This window comes from Bos javanicus, chromosome 6, assembly GCF_032452875.1.
Source record: "Bos javanicus breed banteng chromosome 6, ARS-OSU_banteng_1.0, whole genome shotgun sequence".
In the NCBI taxonomy this organism is placed as follows: Eukaryota; Metazoa; Chordata; class Mammalia; order Artiodactyla; family Bovidae; genus Bos; species Bos javanicus.
In genome coordinates, this window is record NC_083873.1 from 114,225,295 (window position 1) to 114,249,676 (window position 24,382).

At 58.5% G+C, this 24,382-nt stretch overlaps 1 protein-coding gene across 2 annotated transcripts in view; it reads left to right on the forward strand.

Annotated features, from left to right (window-relative positions):
• Positions 1–24,382, forward strand: part of SORCS2 (sortilin related VPS10 domain containing receptor 2) — a 493,339-nt gene that overhangs the window by 444,679 nt on the left and 24,278 nt on the right. For both annotated transcript variants that reach the window (XM_061420930.1, XM_061420932.1), the window contains exons 11-18: positions 4,567–4,669; positions 10,967–11,043; positions 14,289–14,380; positions 15,472–15,579; positions 18,979–19,099; positions 19,936–20,069; positions 20,853–20,981; positions 23,785–23,956. In XM_061420930.1, coding sequence (XP_061276914.1) covers positions 4,567–4,669; positions 10,967–11,043; positions 14,289–14,380; positions 15,472–15,579; positions 18,979–19,099; positions 19,936–20,069; positions 20,853–20,981; positions 23,785–23,956 — 936 coding nt within the window. The remainder of the gene's footprint in view (positions 1–4,566; positions 4,670–10,966; positions 11,044–14,288; positions 14,381–15,471; positions 15,580–18,978; positions 19,100–19,935; positions 20,070–20,852; positions 20,982–23,784; positions 23,957–24,382) is intronic.

Consider the following 24,382-nt stretch of genomic DNA (forward strand, 5'->3'; position numbering starts at 1 on the left):
TCTGCATGTCCCCTCTACAGAGAAGCCTTCACTGGGCACACATGCTTCTGTTTCCCACTGGCCTTGACTGGAAGCTCCTCACAGTCAGGGCCCCCCGTCCATTGCTGTGCCTCTGTAAACAGAAAAAGCAATGGTGCCTGTTTTACATGCATATTCATTCAACAAACATGTACCGGGACCTATTATGGAAAGGCACTCTTCTGGGTGTTGGGAATACATCACTACACAAAACAGCAAGCAATTCTGCCCTCTTGGGACCTGCCTGGATCTCTGCAGGGCCCCTCAAGATGGTAGGCACCCCACCTGACCAGCCAGTGACCACCCCCCAGAACCAGGTGGGGCTCTGCGCCCTCCGGGCAGAGCCTCAGGTCCTCGGTCCCTGACCTCACCAAGCAGGGGGCTCCGCTCGGCCTCTGCATAAGCCCCCTCCGGCTAGCAACAAGGGATAACAGCACCTGTCGACCTACGGGGAGGATTAATTACCTGCCACTTGTAAAAGCGCTTCTGAGAACTGAATTGCTGTGAAAGGGCTAATTTTTGTATCATTGTCGACAAAGTTAAGCCATATTAATCTGTCAAAGCAAGTTTTCGCTAAGAATAGATTCTTGTCTGCAATTAAGCAGCTCAGCAAGGAGATAACCTTTCGAGATTTATGCCCCAGCCTTAAAATAATAAAACTGGGAGCCAGCTGGTAAGTGCGTGGCCGCAGGCAGTCAGGCCAAGAGCCCGATGGGCACAGCGGAAAGAGGACAAGCGGAAAGAGGACAAGCATCGGGATGCCCAGCTGGGCCTGAAAGGCAGGAGCCGCGGCCTTGGCTCCCCGGCGTCCCCTGCGTGTACAGCCCTGGCGGCCGTGGGTGGGGCGTGCGGGGCGGTCCTCCTCCTGGGTCTCTTCTCTGACTGTGTCCTTCACTCAGCTGTGCAGACTCTCAATGCACAGGGCTGGCTACACTTGAGGTTTTACTTCTCATCGGAAAAGTGATTCCTGCTTATTGCAGAATACCTGGAAAATGCAGGAATGTATAGAAAGGGGAATAAGTTAGACCTGCAACCGCGTCGCTCAGAGGTGACAGCGTCAGGCATTTTTCTTCCCCTTCCTTTGGCTAAGAGTCATGTTAAAAAGTTCGGCTGGGGATCCCGACACGTGGGATTTCTGAGTCTTCTGTTTTTCTTTTGACTCTGGGTCCGAAAGACTTTCCTGGGTCGTATGACGAGCTCTCTGGCTGGGAATATCGCCTTCTAGTGACAGGAAAATGAAGGAGTCTTTTTTTTTTTTTTAACTGAAGGATAACTGCTTTACAGAATTTTGCTGTTTTCTGTCAAACCTCATCACGAATCAGCCATAGGTGTACATATATCCCCTCCCTTTTGAACCCCTCTCCCGTCTCCTGCCTCCTCCTGCCCCTCTAGGTTGATGCAAAGCCCCTGTTTGAGTTTCCTGAGCTACAGAGCAAATTCTGAAGGGGACTTTTTAACAGGCGAGCATGGATCAGGCCTGTTTTCGGATGCTCAGTTGCCCTTGGAGTTGGTTCTCCTCTCTTGACCTTCGGGCTTAGAATGAAAACCGGTCCGTTTTGCTGTCTGTGGCCACTCTTCTCAGACACTGGCTGAGCGAGTCGTGGGGTGCGCAGGTGAGCAGGTCCCCTTGCTCACAGCAACCAGCAGCGTGGCCTTCCAACCAGCCGACAGTCTCCAATGGACACCCCTTTAGGGCACCAGCCGGCTCCCGCGTGTGGAGGGGCCAAGAAAGGAGTATCTTGGGGCAGCATGGTGCTGCCCCCTCAGCCCGTCACACCCACCCAGGCCCTGCAGGTACCCAGGCCCACTCTCCAGGACCGGGCGCTCAGCACCGCCTCCCCTGGCACCAGCCCGCCCTTGAGGTCTTCCCACCTGTGCCCTCGGTGGCCCAGGGGACCCCGCCGTGTCTAACTCTGCGCCCCAAGAGCAGCCTGCTGCCCGGTGCGTCCCCTCCCATTACATGTGCAGGTGCTGAGGGCCCTGTGGGTCGGCCTCTCCAGGCCTGCCATCCCTCCATCCACTCAGTGCAGACTCAGCTGGGCCTTGTGTCAGCGAGTCAGACCCCTGGCAGAGCGCCCCCAGCAGCTCCAGGACCTGCTGGAAGGACCTGTGTGGCTCAAAAGGGGACCACAGCCCTGCCAGGGTCCTGTGGGCCACTCGTGACCACAGGGACCCCTGAGGAGTGTTCTATCTGTGCCCCCATCAAGCGTCCAGCAGTTAAGACAGAGCCGCAGTGGGCTGGGGATGGGGAAGGGAAGTCCGGCCTCACCACTCCCAGAGATAGTGATACTGTGAGCACAGAGAGTCAGGGGACGTGCAGAAGGCTGGCTGCAAGCTGGGGAGCATGGCCACTCCACCCAGGACCTGGCACCCGGGACTCCTGGGGCGCCAGAACAGGGCCGTGCCTGGGCCGGACCTTCTCAGCCCAGGAGCGTGTCCTTGGACACAGCAGGGCAGGCCATGTCCCTGCTGAGGTGCCTTCTCCTCCTGCCTCGAGCTTCCTTCTGCAGCTGGAGACTGGCCCTGCTTACAGAGGTCATGGGCACCCTTCCCCCAGACACACCCTCCCTGCCAGGGAGAAGGGGCTGAAGGTGCCCCGAAGATGTTAGGTCACCAACCTGCTTCTCAGTTGTAAGAAACCAGGAGAAATCCAGGTCAGGCTGCAGCTTAACCTGCCACAGCGGGTCAAGTTTATCCTGCTCAGCCAAGCGTTCCCCTTCTCTGGGGGGCTCCCATCTGGGGGCACTCAGTGACCAAGCTACCCACCCACGGGGCCCTGCCAACTTCAGGCTGCCCTGGGGAGGGTCTCTAGCCCACCAAGTCTGCTTTAAAAGTGGGGCTCTTCCAGCTCATTTGCCACATCTTACTTTATTTTTTTAGCAGCTTGACTGAGATGCCGGTCACATCCCATACAAGTCACCCATTTAAAGTGTGACAATTCAGTGGTTTCTGGAATCTTCACAGAGCTATGCGCCCATTAGCACGGTCCACTTTAGACTCAAAAAGAAACCCTGTACCCTTTAGTCACCAACCCCATTCTCCCCACCCCACGCCCTGCCCTGAAGTCTACTTCCTGTCTATAGACTTCCCTGCTCTGGACACTTGCGATGAATGAAATCATACAGGGTGTGATGAACCTAATATATATTTTAAAACTCTGGTACAGACCAATCAAGCTCCTCTCCCACTGGATCAGGCCCTGGGCACCTGGCCCAGATTAATATCCAATTTATTGATCGCTTTGATTTTTAACTTTGGATAACCTGTATAAAACGTACGCGGTTCACGGACCAGAAGAAAGTGTTAAAGCAACGTTAAATGTAGAGAAAAGAGAGATCTCTCAGATGGATTTCGGTAGATAGTAGAGTGTGGAATGACCCTGGCAGGGGTAGGTGGCAGTCCTGGCTGGTGGCTGGCAGGTCACTCCCTGGTGTCGTGTCTGGTGGCCTGGGGGGAGCCGCATGGAGACCTGGGGCCTCGTCCTAGGTCCTGTGGTTTTGTGTTCTATGCAGATGTGACCGAGGGCTGGTGGGGCTCGTGAGTCACCAAGGCCTGGGGAGACTCAGGAGGGTCAGTCCAGAGGATACATCCTTTCAACTCGTCTACTCCCCTGGGCCCCCCAGTCCCGCCCCAGGGAGCTGGCTTAGCCTCTACCATCTCAGCAGAGTAGGGGGGGCAGGGGGCAGGCAGCTGGGGCAAAGACAGATGGGGGATCTTACAATGCTGGACAAGAAACAGCTGGTGCTTCCTCGTTCTGGGCGCAGCCAGCCTGGTTTGCCTGGAAGTGCCAGACTCCCCGTCCCACCCGCAGGTTTCACAGTGTGGACTTTGAACCAGGCAGCCCCAGCTGTGGGAAGTTGCTTAAACACACTCTGCCTCAGTTTCCCCGTCAGCACAGAGGGGATGGCAGGACGGGTGCTGAGAGAGTTCCGTGACACGCGCCTTGTGAAGCGTGTGGCTTGGTGCTGGCCCAGAGGCGGCCACCAAGCGACTCGAGGTATGCTGGAGTGCTCCCAACAGCCAGCATTTCTGCCCCTTCAGCCAGGGCACCACCCAGGCTGCGTCCTGATGTGCTCTGCTGATGTTCGAGAGTAACCTGGGCTCTAACACACCCACCGTACCACCTGCCTCTCCCAGAGGACGTGGAGTTTACGGGCTGCCCACAGCTGTCCCCTGGTGCCCATGGTCACCTGAGAGGCCCCCAGTGAAGGTTCTGGGTGGATGAACATGGCCATGGGTCGTGCAGGCTCCTGGAGTCCCGTTCTGTGGCCCAGCTCTGCACTCAGGAGCCACTTTGGGGCACCCACCCTCCAGCACCCGGGCCAGGAGGCCCCTCCCCTGGAGAAGCCCACCTGGCCCTGACCAGATGACCTTCACCCAGGGGTCAGCCTCCAAGCCTCCTCCCCACCTTCCTCCCACTCCTCTAAAATGCCGTGGCCCTGCCTTCCCGCCCAGCCCCCACAGGGCTGCGTTCCGCCTGGGCCCTGCTTTTCCTCGGGCCACCGCTCCCTCCCAGGCGCTGACCACGACTCCCTCTCTCCCTTGCAGCCGGACTGCCACCTGCACCTGCACCTGCGCTGGGCAGACAACCCCTACGTGTCGGGTACCGTGCACACCAAGGACAGCGCCCCCGGCCTGGTCATGGGCGCAGGTAGGCTGCTGCCTCCGCGGTCAGAGTGCGGGGCCCGGTCACGGGCGCAGGTAGGCCGCTGCCTCCGAGGTCAGAGCGCGGGGCCTGGTCACAGACGCAGGTAGGACGCTGCCTCCGCGGTCAGACCGCGGGACCTGGTCACGGGCGCAGGTAGGACGCTGCCTCCGCGGTCAGACCGCGGGAGCCTCGCTGCCTGCGCAGAGCTCCAGGCTCAGGGGTGGGACTTGGCGGTCACAGGCCTGGGGCCATGGTGTGTCCACTGGGACAGTGCCATAGCATCCCCAGGAACCCAGGTTTCTTGGCACCTCCCCCCAAGGGATGTCTGCATGGTCCAGAGAGGGCACGTAACTGGATGGATGGATGGACAGACGGATGGATGGATGAATGGATGGATGGATAGATGGATGGAAGCATGAATATAGGTGGTGGATGAATGACTAATGGAAGGATGGATGGACGGATGGATAGATGTATGGAAAGATGGATAGATGGGTGGATGACCAAGGGAAGAACAGATGGATGGATGAATGGAAAGATGGATGGGTGGGTGGCAGGATGGGTCAAAGGATACTTGAATAGTTGAAAGAATAATAGTCCAACGGCCTGATGGAAGGATGGAAAACAAAATGGTGAATGAGTACATGAAAGGATGGATGGGTGAGTGGATGGAAGGATAATCTGTATCATGGTTGATAGTTATTGGTCCCTAAAGAAGTTTCTAGTTGGGAGAGAGAGACACACATACAACTTACACAAGGGGGAAAAGAGAAACATATGTTGTGATTGTGTCTGTCTACCCCATTAAACTAGAAACTTACTCAGGGGTCACGAAATGTGTGCCGATCAAATAAAACTCTAAAACAAGGTTTATGTGAGTTAGAAGAATCATTGCAAATAAAATCACATGTTTTAAAAGTCCACTGCCAGGCAGCGGCTGGCGTCTGGCTTCCCTTTTACCCTTCAGAGAGGGGACAGCCTCACCAGCTCTCAGCAGCTCAGCCCTGATGCTCTGTCCACAGCTGCCATGGCAGCCATTTCTCCCCTGCCAGGCCCTGAACTCCTCTCATCACCACCGTGACCCTGAGAGGTCAGCACCCCCACTTCACAGAGGAGGTAATGAACCTGAGGAGAGGGAAGACTTGCTCGCAACTTGCAAGGTGTCCTCCTGAAGCTTGAGACCCACCCCAGGCTCCTCTGGGAAAGGAAGTCCGTGCCCTGGGAGGGCTGCTGTGCCCCTTGAAACTGCAGAGAGCAAGACTCTGGGGCAGGCCCATCAGCCGGCCACTGGTCCCGGGGGCAGAAGGGCCAGGCTGGGGCTGGGCACACCCAGGTGTGGATGGGGCGTGTGGCAGTCAGAGAGACAGTGTCTCTGCCCCGTCACAGAGCAGGGACTGCCAAGGCCCGGGCCAGGGCTCATGGCTGCCTGAACCTGAGGCTCTATGCCTCTTTCTGCTCCAGCACCAGCTGCAGCCTGGAGAATTTGGACCCCAGACCGTGGGCTGGATGACGCATCTGACCCTTCAGCAGATGTATCCCAGCCTGGCGGCTGTGTGTGAGAGAGTGAATGAATGAGTGAGTAAGCTAATGAATGAGTGAATGAGTAAGTGAATGAATGAGTGAGTGAATGAAGGAGTAAGTTAATGAGTGAATGAATGAGTGTGGTAATGAATGAGTGAATGAGTGAGTGAATGAATGAGTCAATGAATGAATAAGTGAATGAGTGAGTGAAGGAGTGAAGGATGAATGAGTAATGAATGAATGAGTGAGTAAGTGAATGAGTGAGTGAATGAGAGAGTGAATGAATGAGTGAGTGAGCCAATGAATGAGTGAATGGCCATGTTGAGGCGACAGGGCCGTCCTTCCAGAGGAGGGAATATGCTTCTCAGAATGACCCAACCAGAGCCCACAAGCAACAGGTGAGACCCCTGTGGGCACTGTGCACCTCAGGAGGCAGGAGACCTTGGCGGTCAGGATGGGCATCTCACGTTATCCTGGAGAGGGGTCTTCCAGTGGGGGGCGGCAAGTGATACAACCACAGATGACAGCAAGGAAGAGCTTTCAGCTTCTGGGCCTCCTTCTGCCCATCTGTGCCCCAGGGGTCTTAGTCATTGGCTGCCACTGGGGCGGGGTCCACCTGCTTCCACGACGACGGTCGGGTGTCAATGACAAAAATGCGCATCAGCCTCGATTTCAATGCCGCTCATGGGGCACCAGCTCCCACACAGAGAGGGGTCAGGCCACCTGTGTCAGGCACCCTCGGTCTTGTGGACTCAGGTCCCTGGACCCGAAGGCAACAGTGTATTTAAAATGCACATTTGTGATGCCCTGAAACCTCAAATTCTTGACCAAAGGTGCAGAAGGCACAGTTTCAAATGTTCCCAGCACTCGATTTAAAGCTCAGGACAAGCGTTACAGCCCCCTGGAAAGCTGCAAGGATCTGCAGGAGCTTCGCTTCACCGTGTGCGAGTCACAGAAGGGGGAGCGCAGGGGGTGGGTGGCCGCCTCCCTCTGCCCCTCCCTCCCTCCCCTCACTGTCCCCCCCCAGGGGCAGGATGCTGCATTTATACTTCATTCCACGGCTTTTTAACCTCACCATGGCTTTCCCAAGATGGAGATGGAGCCATCCGTACAATGTGGGCCAACCAAGGTGTGAATTCTTTTACATCCTCCATCCAGCCCTGGGTGTCTGCTGGGAACAGAGGACCAGAGAGGGAAGGTGGAGTGAGCTGGGCTCCCTCGGGCCCCGCCGTCACCGCTAAGCAGGGACCAGCTTCCCACTGGTGGCCCCCCATGGGCTGGGCAACGTGGCAGGAGCAGTGGGTCCAAGTGAGGGCCCCGTCTGGGCTGAGCCGCCCGAGGCAGCCGGGGGTGATGGCTGTCTGTTTACAGGGAGCCTCTGCGCGGATCTCCCATCACTCACCCCTCACCCTGGGACAGGCAGAGGCTGCCACACGCCTCTCTTCTGCCGCTTCCAGCTGCTGGGCTCTGGGCGTGACTAGTGCCTCCAAACCTCAGCGCCCTCATCTGCAGAAAGAGAGAACGACCTCTCTGGCGTTCGGCGGATGCCAGGCGTGTTTCCGCAGCTCTCCCTATCACTGAGACAGCACCTGGGCACCACCGCCCTTGAGCTGGGCTCCATGCCAGGTGCCTTCTGCTGGGAGCCTGTCCTCCAGGACTGTGGATGAGAGGCTAGACCCACAGCGGTGACTCCAGTGAGGTCGGGAAAGGAGAATTTAAGAAGCAAAGATGGGAACACTGGCTTCTAACTGCCAGGGTCGAGAAGCAGCCTCAGAGGGTGAACCCAGAAATAAGCGCAGCAGGCCAGGGTGCCAGCTGGAACGTTCTCCCTCCAGCTGGGCCGCGTCAAGGAGACGAGCTTCTAAGGAGGCAGCACAACACAGATGCGTGGTCTGGACTGAGGGCGCTAGTCCGGTTCGGACTCGGCCCTTCCTGAGCTCTTTCTGTAGGGTGGGCGCTGTGCCTCCCAGAGCCACCCTGCCGGGTCCTGGGCCCCCCACACAGCACACGCTGCTTCCAGCTCCGTGTCCGGGGGTGAATCCTCAGGGCCACGCAGAGCAAAGGCGCAGACACCTCCTGGACACAGTGCCTGGGGAGTCCTGTGGCCGGGAACACCCTGAGGGGCCGTGACGGGGAGCTCAGAGCACCCCCGTCCTCTCTGTGCTGGGAAGAGCCCCCGGGGCCCCCAGTAGGAGCCCTGTCTCCTGGTCCAGGTCGCCTTCCTCCTCGGCCAAGAGGGCACGGGGTGGATCTTTGTTGCTCTTCTGCTCTGTTCAGGCCCTGAGGTCTTGGCCACACTGCAAGCTGCGGGCCAAGGCCAGAAAGGAAACGTGCATTCAGGGAGTACTTACTGTGTACCAGGCCCTGAGAGCATGGACGCAGGGCAGAGAGGCCGGGCTGTAGGGGGTGGAGGCCCAAGGAGAGCCCAGAGCAGCCAGGAGGGGACACAGCACCGGGGACATCCCCTGGGCCTCAGTTTCCCCTCCCTAATGTGAGGGCCCCGGCCTCTGAGCTCCTGAAGAGCCCTCCGCTCTGACGGCCTGTGGACGTGTCCTCTGAATGTCCCCTGATGTCCTGCCCCCCGCCCCAGTGCCTGTTGGGTGACTGGCAGCCTGACAGCCTTGGTAGACGAAGCAAGGAAAACAGATCACGTCACTTAAAAGACAGACATCACTCCCCCCGAAACCACGGACGGCAAACTCGCCTGTGAGGCTGTGCTGACCCCGCAGCCTTTGCTGCACGGCTTCGGTGTTGGAAGCACGGGTCCCGGCGTCTCTGTTGGTGTCTGGAAGGATGAGGGATGGAGATAAAGGGCGCCCCTTCCGTCCTCTGCCCACCCCCAACCCCCAGCTGTTGCCTTCATTCCGTCACCCCCCTGACTGCGCTCAGCAGCTTTTCCTGAGAGCCTTGCGGTGGCTGGGCGGGTAGAAGGGAACCCAGCTCGGCACCTGCCCCTCTGCCCCAGCTCCCCTGACCAACCTCCCCTCCCACCTCGCTGCCATCGCCAAGACCCGGCCCACTGCCTGGCACACCTGCCCCTGTCGCTTGGCCAGTGGCATTCGTCTTTCAAGGCAAGGGGCAGAGGTCGCTTCCTGCAGGAATCGCTCCTGAATTCCCCTCCTTTGTGAGTCCATTAGCTTTCCCTTCTCTGCTTTCATGGTTCCCCGGGATCCCAGGCATCCTCGGCCCTGCCCCGGTTGCAGGGCATCCTTCTTCCCTGGCTAGGAGGAGAGGTCCCTGGGAGCCAGGGCCATGGTTGCTCAGCTGGCACCCCCTGCAGCTTAGCACAAAGCTGGGGAGAGAGCAGGCACTCAACAGATGCTGATGGATAAGTGTAGGGGGAGGGGGAGGGGTGGAATTGATGAAGAAGAGACGAGGGGATGGATGGATGATAAATTAATGAAGGGTATATGGATAATAAATTGATGAAGGATGGATGGATGGATGGATAGATAATAAATTAATGAAGGGTGGATGGATAATAAATTGATGAAGGATGGATGGATGGATAATAAATTGATGAAGGATGGATGGATGATTTAGATGTTGGTTGGACCTCAAAAAAATAGGCAGGCACACAAGCCCTCAGCTGCTCTGCTTGAACTGGCTTTGCCTCGTCTCTCTGAGAATGGTCCCTCTCCCTTGGGACTTTCCAGTGACATCTACACTTGGCTCTGGAGGAGGCGCTCCTGAGGGCACCATGTGGATAAGGCTGCTCAGGTTGCCGGGTCAGGGGCCTCTGGGGCTCCAGGAAGAGTCCGGAAGGGCTGCCGTGTCCTCAAAGCAGGTCCCTTCATCCTGGAAGGAAGCTCAGGTCCCTGGCTCCCCGACCATCACCACGTGGTCAGAGCAGAAGCCTGTGAAATCTGACATGTCAGAAAATTCTGCTGTCCGAGCCCCTTCCCAGGAGGCTGACTGGGGTCACCCAGCCCAGCTCCAAGGCCGCCGTGACTGTCCTGGAGCAGTGTCCTCCAGGTGACCTAAGTTCTTCCTGTCGGAGTCCACTCGGCCAAGCCTCCTGGTCTTCAAACTGGAGTCACCTTGGATACTAAGCGGGGGTTCTTTGCCCCCACTCAGCAGCACCCCTGGATTAAGTCCTAGCCCCGCAGAGTGGCTCCCTCAAGGCTGGTGACCCACCTGCCAGCCTGGTATAGGGTCAGGTGAACCAGAACCCAGGAGGAGCCTGTTGGCTGCCCAGCTGACTTGGCGCCCACTTCCCCATCCTCCAAATGGCCCCTTGATGGACGCTTAATGAGCACCTACTATATGCTTACCCAGCCTCACATCTGGACGGCCCCACACTGCCCGGACCTGCCTCTGGCCTCCCCTTACCCATCCCCCAGGGGCTACCTCCAAACATAGACCCAGCCATGTCCTGCCCCAGTTTAAAGCCCATCACGGGCTGCTGGGTCCACACACCGCTCACCTGGCCCACGTGGCCCCCAGCCACGCTTCTTGTTCCTGAACCCCGATCCTCACTTGTGGGTCTTCTGAGGCCCCCACGCTCTGCCTGCACCTGGGCTCTGCCGGAGCTGCCTGAGGCCGGCTTTCTCTGGGCAAAATTAACCCTTTACCGCGCAGACTAGGACCCGCAGTGGTGACGGCAGGCCTGTCGGCACCCAGGAGGGCGGAAGGCGTGTCCGCTGGTGGCTTTGGTGGCGTAGACCCAGGGCCCATCCACCACCAGCCCTGGTTTGGGGCCCCGGCTGTGCTCAGACCTTGGTCAGTGGGAGAGTGGCCGGTCCTAAGAGCAGCTCCATCTCTTCTCTTCCGGACCAGGTAACCTGGGCTCCCAGCTGGTGGAATATAAAGAGGAAATGTACATCACGTCGGACTGCGGCCACACCTGGCGGCAGGTAAGGTGGCAGGGAGGGGCTCACCGCACCGGGGCCCCCAGAGACGTGTCTGTTCTCGCCCCCTCGCTCCCGGAGGAGCTCTGAGACACGCTGCTGTTTCTGCCCCGGCCTGAGCGGCTGGACACCACTCCCTTTAGGAGTTACATCACCATCGGGGAAAAGAGGGCCCAGGCCCGGCTGGCCCCCACCTCCTGCTGCTCTTGCAGCAGCCACTCCTGGAGGATTCGAGGTCTGACACCTCTCCCCACGGTCAGGCTACCCTGAACGTCAACCCAAACGGAATAACCACCAGGGATGGGGTGGAGGCGCTGTCCCGGCAGGAAGGCACACGGAGACTCCCCGACAGCAGGACGTGGGGGCCACAGACCAGGCCCGGGGTCCTGCAGGGGCAGCTGCTGGGTGGATGGCAAAGACTTGGGAGAGAAAGGAGAAATGGGGGAGGAGCAGGTTTGGGGGGGTCGCGGTGAGTGTGGTTCAGGGTCCCTCGGGCACATCCACGGGGTGGTGATCTGATGTTCAGTGCGCCTGAGAAAAGAAAAACAGGAAAATGACAAGAATCAGGAGACAGCAGTTATGCAGGAAACAGCCCCCTGAGCTGGGGGGGTCACACTGCGAGGGCCCATCAGCACTACCCCAGCACGCGACTCAGAGTCTCAGACTAGAGGGGTGGGGGCTGCTGTCCGAAGGGCGTCCAACGGAGCAGGGTGGCTGATGGTCTGACACTGGGGCGTCCAGCCAAACCCAAGCACTCGCCCCAGGAGAGGCTCGGACCCCCTGCACTTGCTGTTTATTTCTTTCCAGAAAAAAAAAAAAAAAAGCCTCACGTGGTCTGCTGACTTCATGGAGTGGCAATTTCTGCCTTAAGTGCTTAAGAAAATGCACTAAATTTTCGTCTGTGTCTCCCCTTCCTGAGGATGGAAGCAGCTCTATTTTCAAGTCAATTTTTGCACCTCTGAGCCCCCCACTTAACAGACTCCTCCCAGCTACTGCCCTGGACAAAGACGTGAATCCTCAGAGTGCGGAGCTCACCTGCACCCTGGTTTAAAGTCCTGGCATTTTTTTTTAATAATATGCAAGAAACCAGGAATTTTGAAAAGGGCAAAAGAGATTTATTGTGTTATAATATTTCTGTTTCACTAAAACTAGTGAGATATGTCTAAAACTCTCTTAAAGGTCATGGCCTGTCCATTTATTACAGAAACCACCCCCACCCTGGCCCCAGCTTATTAGATTTAATAGACCTGATGAAACAGAGAGATGTATTTTGTAGAAACTGACCATAGGTATTTTCACAGTGGCCACTGTTGGCAAGCCGTTTGCTTAGGCTTCAAACTTGGGAACTTGTCAGAATTAAGTGGGAGAACGTCGGTTCAGGGCTGGGCCGTGGTGATGGGAGGAGGGTACGGGGTGGGGGGCACAGGAGGGTGCAGGAGTGCCCAGGTGACAGAGTAGGGGGCGCCCATGTGTCAGAGACAGGGAGTTTACTGGGGTGGGGGGCAAGCAGGAGGCAGAGGTCAGTGTGGGACAAAGGCAGGAAGACCTGGAGAGCTCAGGCTGGCTTGTCAAGGATGCCATGAGACGTCTCTACCACAGAACTCTGGGAATGTATATTACATATAACAGCATATACACTGTTAAAGGGACATATTTTAAAAACAGGACTTCCCTGGAATGATCCCAGAATAGCCAGAGAACATTTAAGGAGCACCCTCTAGAGCTCAGGGTGTCAGGGAAGTGGGAAAGACGGGGCGTGGGGTTGGGGGACCACTGACTGTTCAAGGTGCAGAAGACCAGAGCAACGGATGTGCAGACCCTCGGGTTCCCTGTGGGCGTTGTTTTGTAATTCAGTTGCTAAGTCGTGTCTGATGCTTTGAGACCCCCGTGGATTACAGCACCCCAGGCTTCCCTGTCCCTCACCATCTCCCAGAATTTGCTCAAAGTCGTCCATCGAGTCGGTGATGCCATCCAACCATCTCATCCTCTGTCATCCCCTTCTCCTCCTGCCTTCAATCTTTCCCAGCATCAGGGTCTTTTCCAATGAGTCTGCTCTTCATATCAGGGCCAAAGTGAGTCTTCTCCAACACCACAGTTCAAAAGCATTAATTCTTCGGCGCTCAGCTTTCTTTATAGTCCAACTCTCACATCCATACATGACTACTGGAAAAACCATGGCTTTGACTAGATGGACCTTTGTTGGCATAGTGATGTTTCTGCTTTTTAATATGCTGTCTAGGTTGGGCATAGCTTTCTTTCCAAGGAACAAGTGTCTTTTAATTTCATGGCTGCATGGGGTTGGAGTCGCCTGATTTCCAAGTCCCTGCTAATGAGGGTGGAATTGCCTGTGGGGCTCCCATGGGGAGACTGGGAGGCACCCGTCTCCCCAGTGGGTAGACAGGGCAAATGCCCCCTGCTTGTCCTTGTGGGAGGCGGATGTGAAGATGGGGAGTCTGACCACATGTGAGGGTTGTGAGCACATTTGAGGCTATGCCCCCCTGGCCACCAGAGGTGTTTCCTCCTGTGAGAGCCCTATCCAGGTCTCTCGACATTTTGTCCCCTAAGGACTTGGTGGGGATTCATTCACTCACTCACTCACTCATTCATGTATCCCACACACACTTCCTGAGCCCTGGCACCTCCAGCTGTGAGCTGAGCCAGTACTGAGCCACAGAGAGGACTCAGAGGCACACTGGGCCTTTGAGGAGCTCCCTGGCTGGAGAAAACAATGACAAGTTCATGCAGTAAGTCCTGGCACAGGGGGCCCAGAGACTCCCCACACCCACCCAGCATGGCATCTGGGAGGGCTTCCTGAAGGAGGTGGCACATGAACTGAGTCATGATAAATAGAGGTTTGCTTTTACCAGTGGATGCTTATCCTAAATTCTGCAGTTTCTTTCTCATCCTCACGCTGCTGGCCTTTGTGCTGCCTGAGTTTTCCTGGAGGCAGAACCACTCGCAGTGTTTATTTGCATTTTGCTCTCTGGTCAGTGGTCTAGAAATTGCCATCAGCTTGCATTCGTGCCATTCATCCCACACGTACTGAGTCTGGGTGGTTGGGGGAGGGAGGGGATGGCCTGGGGACAGCAGGAGCCCTCTGACCAGCCCTGTCTCAGGGAGCTGGACTCTGCTGCAGCCCCCCAGCCAGCGTGTGGGCAGTTCTGTCCCTGGGAGAGCAACCCCCGACCCTGAAAGCCCTCCAAGCCCTCCCTGGGTCCTGCCCTCAGAGCCCCACCCACGGTCTGCTACAGGTGTTCGAGGAGGAGCACCACATCCTCTACCTGGACCACGGCGGCGTGATCGTGGCCATCAAGGACACCTCCATCCCCCTGAAAATCCTCAAGTAAGTCCCTGGGTGCCCAGCGCTGAGTGGGGCAGGGGCCCGTCCTCTCCACCTGGGAACGCCTCGGAGCATTCCCCAGGATGGCCCACCATGCAGGACCCCAGGACGAAGGCACCAGACCCCGCCAAGGGGGTTAGTGCCAGGCTCTGCACAGTGTCCACCCCCCACCCCCCACCATCACCCTGCCTTCCCAACAGCACCCGCTCCCACCACCCCCACCACCAGCCACACCCCACTCCCCAGCACCCACCACCACCCCGCCCCCTCACCACCCCCCACCCCCACCCCCACCCATGCTGCTGATAGCTGCTCACTGCCAGGCCTGGGGAGACAAGGGGTGGGGAATGACAACCCAGCGTGGTTGGGTGGGCCAGAGGGAGGCCTGGGGCTGTGAGGATGCCCCTACCCTCCCCTCCTCCTGGGAGAGCAGGGAAGGCTTCCCAGAGGAGGTGACTTTTCGGGATGGACCTGAATTAGATAGGTGGAGGCCAGACAGGGAAGCCAGCTGCATGTGCCCAGGCCAGAGTAGGTTTGGCATCAGCTTCAGACGTGTGAAGGGCTGTTGTGGGGACGTGAGGGCAGGCATGAACTGTGGACTTGGGAGGCAGAGCTTGGCGAGCTGTCAGGAAACCAGTATCACTTTAGTCTGAAAAAGATCTTTCTGCACGGCAAGCTGGCAGCACTGATACACCACACTGAGGGGGCATAAGCTCCCACACGTGACCCCACAGACCCTGGGCTGGGCTTGGGCACTGGGGAGGGCTGACCTGGATGTTTCCAGGACCTGGATAACGGCAATCCAGGGGATCTCAGGCCACACCCCCAGGGCTCCTTGACTGTAGTGTCCCTGAGCAGACGTGGGTGCCACCTGGTGCTGGCAGGTGGCTGCCGTGACCTACGAGAGTGTGAAGGCGGGGGCCCAGCCGCGCTGGGGACACTGCACTGGCCCTGGGGTTGGTCACTGCCCCTGCCAGTTCGCCCAGCCGCCTCAGCTCGACAGCTCTGGTCTCTGGGCGTGGGCAGGGCTGGGCCCGACAAGGCAGCTGGCCCTGGATGCAGACTGTGTCCCCAGCTGCCCCTTCTCTTGGCAGGTTCAGCGTGGACGAGGGCCTCACCTGGAGCACGCACAACTTCACCAGCACCTCCGTGTTTGTGGATGGGCTGCTGAGTGAGCCAGGGGACGAGACGCTGGTCATGACGTGAGTGCCCACGGGAGGTGGGCAGGCAGGTCAGAGCCGAACCCCGGGCGGGCCGTGGCGGAGGCCCCTCAGGCCCTGCTGCGCTAGGCGGGTTCACCCCGCCTCCCTCCCCATCCTCCCCACTCACCCCCATTGTCACACCCGCCTCCTTGTCTCTTACCATCCTCTGCGTCCTCTCACCCTCGGCCACTGGGAGGTGGCCACTCTTCCCTAACCAAGGACATCTGTCATCTGCCCAGGATCACCGGGCTGGCGAGGGGTGGGACTAAGAGGCAAGGGTCAGCCCTGGATCACTGCCCACTTGGCCCTTTGAGATTGCGATTCTGTCGATGGTGATGGTGACGGTGGTAACGATGGTGAAGGGGATGGATCAGGAAGATCCGCTGCAGGAGGGACAGGCTACCCACGCCAGTACTCTTGGGCTTCCCTGGTGGCTCAGCTGGTAAAAATCCACCTGCAATGCGGGCAACCTGGGTTCTATCCCTGGGTTGGGAAGATCCCCAGGAGAAGGGAAAGGCTACCCACTCCAGTATTCTGGCCTGGAGAATTCCATGGACTGTATAGTCCACGGGGTCACAAAGAGTCGGACACGACTAGAGTGATTTTCACTTTCCAACTTTCAGAAGGTGGTTCTGATGGTAAAGAATCTGCCTGTGATGTGGGAGACCCCAGTCCGATCCCTGGGTCAGGAAGAGCCCCTGGAGAAGGGAATGAGTACCTACTCTCGGACACGACTGAGCGATTAACACTTTCACTTTCACACACACATTAAAGGCACTGACTTCCTAAAACTCAGAGTTAGCCAGATGCCAGCTATTTCTCAAAGTATGAGCTGAACGTTTAGGCTTCATAAAAGGCAGGACTTCAGAGACATGGAGGGGATTAGTTAGATCAAGTGAACCAGCCTCTTTTCAGAGACTTCCCTGGTAGGGCCTGGGCAGCCCACGCAGGAGTTCGCGCGGTGGTCACACTCTGGCCAGTGAGTGTTTCCCGGGCTGGGCGTCAGAGCCCCAAAGTCACCAGCTGGGAGACTGATCCTGCTCCCCAGGAGGTGGGCCACAGCCGTGCCATCCTGAGGGGTCCCTGGCCTCAGTCTCCTTGTCAGTAAGGTGGGAATACTAACAGCACGCCCCCTGGGGTGGTGAGGAGGAGTGGATGGGGGGGCAGGTGTCTGGCAGGGGCAGAGGATGTGCCGGCAGTCACTGCTGCAGTCACCTCCATCATAACACGGCTTCCAGAAGAGCGGGAGACAGGCTCAGGCTGTGGAGGGCCTGGAGTGGGTGAGTGAGTGAAAGTCGCTCAGTCCTGTCCGACTCTTTGCGACCCCACGGACTGTACAGTCCGTGGAATTCTCCAGACTGGAGTACTGGAGTGAAGATGTCCCTTAAGGACGTCCCTTCAATGAGCTAAGACCCTCATGCCCCATTTAAGTAACAACCCAGCTGGCTCTGCTTGGGAGAAGGGGTCGCCGTGGCAGACAGTCCCCATGTAGTGAGACTCCCAGGGAAGGGACTGTCCCCGCCAGGATGGGAGTCAGGACAGCGGACCAGCGGGACACCTTCACGACCACCGTCACCACCCCCATCTGGGCCGCCCACGACCTCTCTGTCGGGAGCCCCTCTGAGAGCAGCTGGACCAGGCGGAGGAGAAGCGGGCCGTTTGGTCCATGCTGGGCCACATCCACCAGCAGCAGGAGAGGCCCAGGCTGGGGTGACGGGGGAGCTCACGCCTCGGGCAGCAGAAAAGCAGGATGGATTATGGCAGCTGAACACGACTGGGGAGAGGCTCAGGCTGGAAGGAGGACCGCAGGGTGTCTCCAGACACCAGGGCTGCCCGTGGGCAGGCAGGAAGGAAGGCAGGAAGGTGGAGAGCGATCGGGCCTCTCAGAGCCCTGGACGGGGAGGTGAACCACAGAGCGGGGAGCCAGGCCAAGGCAGAGGGAGGCTGCAAGAACCAGAAGAGGCCCCTGTAGAGGCTCGGGGTCTCGTCTGTGAAGTAAAGATCACAGTATCTGCTCCTGGGGACTGTTCGGGGCAATGGAGGTAACGTGTGTGTGTGTGAGAACCTCTGAGCATGTGTGTCGGGGGGGTATGTGTAGGAGTGAGGGTGGGTGTGCATGTGTGTTTATAAACCTTCTACAATCAAGCATCCTACACAAACCATCGCCAATCCACCATGGGTCCCAAAAGGCCAGTGTCATTGTCCCCATTTTAAAGCCAAGGAAACTGAGGTACAGAGAGGAATGGACATGCCAAAGGTCACAGACAAGTAAACAGGTGTCAACCCAGGCTTGTCTGGCTCCGAGGTGTCCTTTGGAGCCAAAACTCTTCCGGTATCAGCCTCAGACATGCAGAGCCAGCCATCATGTCCCCCAGAAAACACTCCAAGACCCTTCTCAACTACCCTCCTAGATTGTAGTTTGTGCCCTTTAGACCACAACTGACTTCCCCAAGTATCCAGCTCCTATCCGTGAGCCTGGAATGGGGGCCAAGGCCGGAGTGAGTACATCACCTCCTCCATCCAGGTGCTCAACCTCTGGTAATATGGCCGGAGTCCTATAGAGTGAACTGGAGAAGGACCAGAGAAGTGCAGGCTGGGCTCCTGGAGCCCAAGTGTGAGGTGCTGGGAGGAAATCCCTTAAGCAGCAGCCTTCTCGGAGAGCGAAGGATCTGGGCGTCGCATGATAGGCACTCAATACATGACAGCTGTGGGCGAAGAAGTGGCACAAACATGCTGTGTGATCTTAAGCAAGCTACTCAACCTCTCTGTGCCTCAGTTTTCCTTTCTGTGAAGTGGGCTGTGGTGAGGATTAGACCAAGCAGCATGCAAGCACACTGCTCCCAGCCCGCTCTGAGCCGGGGGATGACTCCCTACCTCTCCATGGATTGTCCGGTCTGCTTTGGGGGAAAATTCTGTGGCCCAGCTATGCAGAGGGAGCTGGGGTTTCTGCCGCACGAGCCCCCCTGGTATGGACAGGCCGACAGAGGCAGGGACGCGGGTGGGGAGAAGCCAGACAGCACAGAACGCAGACACCCAACCACGAGTCATCCTGTGAAACACTTCTGCCAGGACCAGCCTGGCCACTGAGGCAGGGCCGGGCTCCTGACCCCACTGTGCCCACGTCGTTGTCCATGGGGGGCACCTGGGATGGCCCACAGCAGCGCCATCCACGAGCCGTAGATAACGGGCGATGGTGGTGGGAACGCTTGACGCTGATGCCCATAGGCCTGCAGCCTGCCCAGCCCAGCGCAGGATCCGTCCTGGGGCTGCCCGGCTGGGGCAGGGGAGAGACCGCTGGACCCACTGGGAAAGTGTGGGTGGAAGCCCGCAGGGGACTGGGGGGCGCCTGGGGGGCTGGCCGGACCAAGGCGGTTTCCCGCCCCCTCCTTCCCTCCCCAGCGTCTTCGGCCACATCAGCTTCCGTTCGGACTGGGAGCTGGTCAAGGTGGACTTCCGGCCCTGGTTCTCCAGGCGGTGCAGCGAGGATGACTACAGCTCCTGGGACCTCACCAACCTGCAGGTGGGCCCGGCCCCGCGCAGGGCACCCCCTCTGCCCGCAAACCCCGTCCTGCCAGGCTGCCAGCCTCCCCCAGATGTGGGTCCTCCTGCTGGGCTTGCTGGCCCTTCTGGGCGGCCTGAGCCAGGGTCTGCGGGTACACCCGGGGCACAGGGGCATGGGCCCGACCCAGCCAGAAGGCAGCTGTGCTCGGGGTCCCGGATTTGTGGGATGGAGGGAAGGTAGCAGGGCTCAGGTATCACACACTGGGTAACACCAATGATCTGTGACAGCCCCCACGCCATAATCTCAGACCCACAAAACTTCCTACAGCAAGATGACGAATATTCACACGGAGGGGAATACGTGAGGACCAGAAGTGGTCTTCTGCTGCAGTTCGGGTTGGGTGCTCAGGATTTCAGAGGGGAGGGTCCCAGAATCGCTGGGGTGGGGGGGTGCCCACAGCTGTATTTGCCGTGGTGCCTGTTCACACTGGTGTGTCCTGCTCGGATTGTTGGCTGAACACCTACTGTGTGGCCCCTGAGGCCTGGAGGCTGTGGCTCGTCCCAGCCTCACAGGGCCCACCTGAAACCCTCGGGCCTGAGGATTGCACGGGGCCTCTCTTCTGGGGCCTGAGACCCCCTCAGGGCCCAGCAGGGCCAGGTACATAGCACTCAGCGAGTGCTGGGGGGTGGACAGGGGCTGGGCTGCCCCAGGTCAGTGTCAGGCACACACACAGCCCTGGCCCTGGGCCCCGGTTTCCTGCCCCGATGCCCGCCCGGGCCGGGGGAATAAGGAACAGGCCAGACCGGCAGTGGGAGCCGCAGTGGGGCGGCCCCTCACCCCGCGTCCCCCCGCAGGGTGACCGCTGCGTCATGGGCCAGCAGAGGAGCTTCCGCAGGAGGAAGCCCGCGTCCTGGTGCGTCACGGGTCGCAGCTTCACGGCAGCACTCACGGCCCGCGTGTGCCCGTGCCGGGCCTCGGACTTCCTCTGGTGAGGGTCCCACTCTGCCCCAGCCCTGGGGGTGGGTGGGGAGCGGGGGGATGCTGCTTGAGTGACCCCGTGGCTGCCACCCGGCGGGCAACCTGAGAGCCGTGCTCCAGCACGGCCCCCTTATTCTGGGCCCGATCACCCAACCACCCGGTCCGGCCCACATTCAAGAATCCATGGGTGTCCTTTCCAAGCCGGCAGGGGCGGCCTGCTCCCAGGAGGGCAGGGACACGGAGGAAGACGGAGGGCAGCCTGGGGACCCAGGACAGCCAGCAACCCCCTCCACCATCCAGAGACCCGCCTGGAAGCCCCCTGACCACCCCCCGCCCCGCCGCCCCACTCAAGGACTGCTGTGCTTGCCCACCACCCACAGGAGAATGTCCGAGTTCTGGAAGCTGGCTCCCTCCCCAGCCATCCTCGCCCTTCCTCGTCCTGCCATCCCCACCTGCGTCTCCCGGCTCTGGCACTGAAGGGGCTGGCCCCCACCTGCAGTGCCCTTCCCCCCTCCCCTGGTTATCTCTTGATCTTCCATTGAGAGTCAGCTACCTCCTCCAGGCAGCCCTCCAGGATGCCCAGGCTGGGTTCAGTGCTCCGCTGTAATTTCCCAGAATCCCCTTTGCATCCCTTCTTACCCGGAATATACCCATCAGCTTTCAGTCCTTCTCCCCTCTGGGACGGGGCCTGTGGATCTGCCTCTGTGTGTCCTTGCTGTGGGGCACCTACCCTGGACTGGCTCGCACCCCCGCCACTGCCGGTCTCCTGACCGCCGTGTCTTCCTCCTCCCAGTGACTATGGATTTGAGCGCGCCCCCTCCTCAGAGTCCGATGCCAACAAGTGCTTTGCCAACTTCTGGTTTAACCCCCTGTCGCCCCCTGACGACTGTGTCCTGGGCCAGACCTACACCAGCAGTCTCGGGTGAGTCGCACGGGGCAGAACCATGGTGACCCCTGCCTTTCCCACCTGGTACCCACGGTTCCTCGCATGGAGTCAGGGAGAGAGAAATCAGGGCTGACTGCCCTTTGCGCTGGGGCTCCTGCAAGTCACCCAGACTCTGCCCCCAGCCAGGGCTCTCCATCCGGAGCCCAGATGGATCAGCATCAGGGAGAAGAGACACCCTGAGCCCGCTCCAAACAGAGAGCAAGGAGGTCCCCGGCCTTGGCACTCATACCCGCTGTACCCAGAGAAGGAACCCGCCTCCCTGGCCCCCCGAGCCCCTGCAGTGCCAAAGCCCCTCCCCATCTGCCAACCCTGAGCAAGCCAGGCCTGAGCTGGGCCAGAGATATTCACACTCCCTTTAGGTCTCAGCTTGAATGGCGCCTCCTTCAGGAAGCCTTCCCTGACTCACCCTGGGCCCCAAGCTTACTCTGTGGGAATAGAACGTCCCCAGTTATTGTCACGCTCACCCAGCTGTCCCCTGGACTGGACTAAGCTTTCTGACACGTGGTGTGTCCCTTGGTGTGTGGTGTGATGAACACACACTGTGCGTGAGGGGGAGGGAAGTGCTCCGCAGGTGTGACCTCCTTCCCTCTGCAGAGGCTGAGTGTGCTGTGTCTCAGGGATCAAACTATAACAGCGTTCTGTGTGGAACAGCTGGGAGCCCGCCACTCCACAGGTCCTAAGCAAGCTTCATCGTAAAGGTCTCTGTGTCCCCGAGGGGAAGTTCTGAGAGGGAGTGAACTACCTATGGACTTATTAGACAAGCCTGGTTGCTGCCTCTGGGGATGGGGCAGGACAGAGCCTGAAGAAGCAAGAAGTAGGGCCAGAGACTGCAGGCTTGGACCTCAGCAGCATAAATCCCATCATCCGTCCAGCCAATCATCCAATCATCTATCCGTGTGTTCCTCATCCATCCATCATCCATTCATCCATCCACCCATCTGTCCATCATCCACCTATCCATCCATCCATCCATCCAATCATCTATCTGTGTATTCTCCATCCATCCATCATCCCTCTATCCATCCAATCATCCATGTATTCCCCATCCATCCTTCATTCATTCATCCATCCACCCATCTGTCCACCCATCCATCCATCATCCATCTATCCATCCAATTATCCGGTCATCTGTGTATTCCCCATCCATCCATCCACCATCCATCCATCCATCATCCATCTATCTATCCAATCATCCAGTCATCTATCTGTGTATTCCTCATCCCTCCATCATCCATCCATCCACCATCCATCCATCCATCCATCATCCACCCACCCATCCATCCATCATCATCCAGTCATCCAATCATCTATCTGTGTATTCCCCATCCATCCTGCATTCATCCATCCACCCATCTGTCCACCCATCCATCCATCATCCATCTATCCATCCAATTATCCATCTCTTTATTCTTCCACTCACTCGTCCACCATCCGTTCATCCTCCCATCCCTCCAACAATTCACCCATCATCCATCCCTCCCTCCATCAGGGAGCCACAGCAGCTGTTCCAGGGCTTGGCAAGCAGGGACTCTTGTCTGAAATGTCAGAGTCAGGACCCATACCAAGGGCAAAGGGTTTCATTTCACACCATCTGCACACTCTGGGTGCCAAGGGGCTGTGGGAGGGTGGCTCTTAGGGAGGGTATTTTCTTCCCAACTAACCACACGCATCTTTGCATGATAACAATCCGTGCCTCCCTAGCAGGGTTTTCCTAATGCCTCCTAAGAGTTTGTTGTTATTGCTTAGTCGCTGAGTCGTGTCCGACGTTTTGCAACAGCACGGACTGCAGCCCGCCAGGCTCCTCTGTCCGTAGGACTCTCCATGCAAGAGTACTGGAGTGGGTTGCCATTTCCTCCTCCAGGGGATCTTCCTGATCCAGGGATTGAACCCACGTCTCCTGCATTGGCAGGTGGATTCCTTACCACTGAGCTACTAGGGAGACCCTAAAAGTTTACTAGAGCGCGTGAGGCTTTCCCCGCCAGCCCCTCCCCACCCTCATCTCACACCTGCCCCCCCACCACCACCACAGGGCCTTGGCACACACCGTTTCCACTGCCCAGGACACTCTTCACTCTCCTGCCCACCTTCTGCTCCAGCTGAAAGCCCCGTTCTTGGGGAGCAGAGCCCCGGGTGCAGCCCCTTCCCCATACTGTCACAGTCGTGATGTTGCTTTGATGTGGGGGGTGGTTTGGTGAGGGCTGCCTTCCCACTGGACAGTCCTCTCGGCAAAGGGCAGGGGCTGCGAGGGATGACCTCGGCCCTCCCACCGGGCGCATAGCAGATGCTCAGTCAATTCGCGTTGCATGAATGAGCTGGTGAATCGGATGTCGTCTGGCCCCAGTCCATCCGTGTAAGAGGAGGAGGCCTCCTGTGGGACTGTGCTTGCCCACGGCCACGTGGCGCGTCATCGGGAAGTCCCAGCCCCTCCGGGGCACTCTGGCTTCCCGGGACCACGCTTCCCAGCAAAGTCGCAGTATCCATTCTGGCTCCTCTAGTCGTCCCCCAGCAACAACAACTCTCAGCCTCGTGAGAACACGCTCGGACCAGCGAGGGCCGCGGTCCTGCCATTAGAGCTCATTCCCTTCTCTGAGCCTCAGTTTCCTCAGCTCCAAAATGGGGCAGAAAGAGCAAACAGACGGAGTCAGGAAGAGGGAGGGGGTTGAAGCGCGGGGGTCACAAGCCAAAGCCCCCGCACGGCTACTGAAGCTGTCGGCCGGGCGGCAGACCCCGCCCCGGCCCGGCCCGCCCGGTCGGACGCTGACCCGCCTTCTGGCCGCAGGTACCGGAAGCTGGTGTCCAACGTGTGCGAGGGCGGCGTGGACCCGCGGCAGAGCCCCGTGCGGCTGCAGTGCCCGCTCCTGCCGCCGCGGGGCCTGCAGATCAGCATCCGCGGCGAGGCGGTGGCCGTGCGGCCCGGGGAGGACGTCCTGTTCGTGGTGCGGCAGGAGCAGGTGAGGGGCCGCTTCGGCCGGGCGGACGGGGCGGTGGGCGGCGTCCTCTCCCCCTCGGAGTCCTGGAGTGCGGAGTCGTCTGGACCAGCGTTTCCAAACTTCGGGCGGTAACAGTGCACTAGAGACCCCTGCCCAGGTCCAGACCAGCACTGAAGCAATGAAATGGAAAACTCGGGAGGGAGTGGAGGGCAGGGGCAATGGAGCAGCGAGCTGCCAGCTCAGGTCCAGGGAGAGGGGGCTTCAAACATGCCTGCCTGGGTGTTGACAGCATGGTGATGTCAGATTCATTCATTCCCGTGAGCGGCAATACGATCTTTTAAACCTCTCATTATATTGATCTAGTGAATTTGGAATCTTAAGAAAAACAGGCAGTTTAAAAAAAAATTATTACTTTATAATCTCATAGCCAACACAAATTCGGTAATA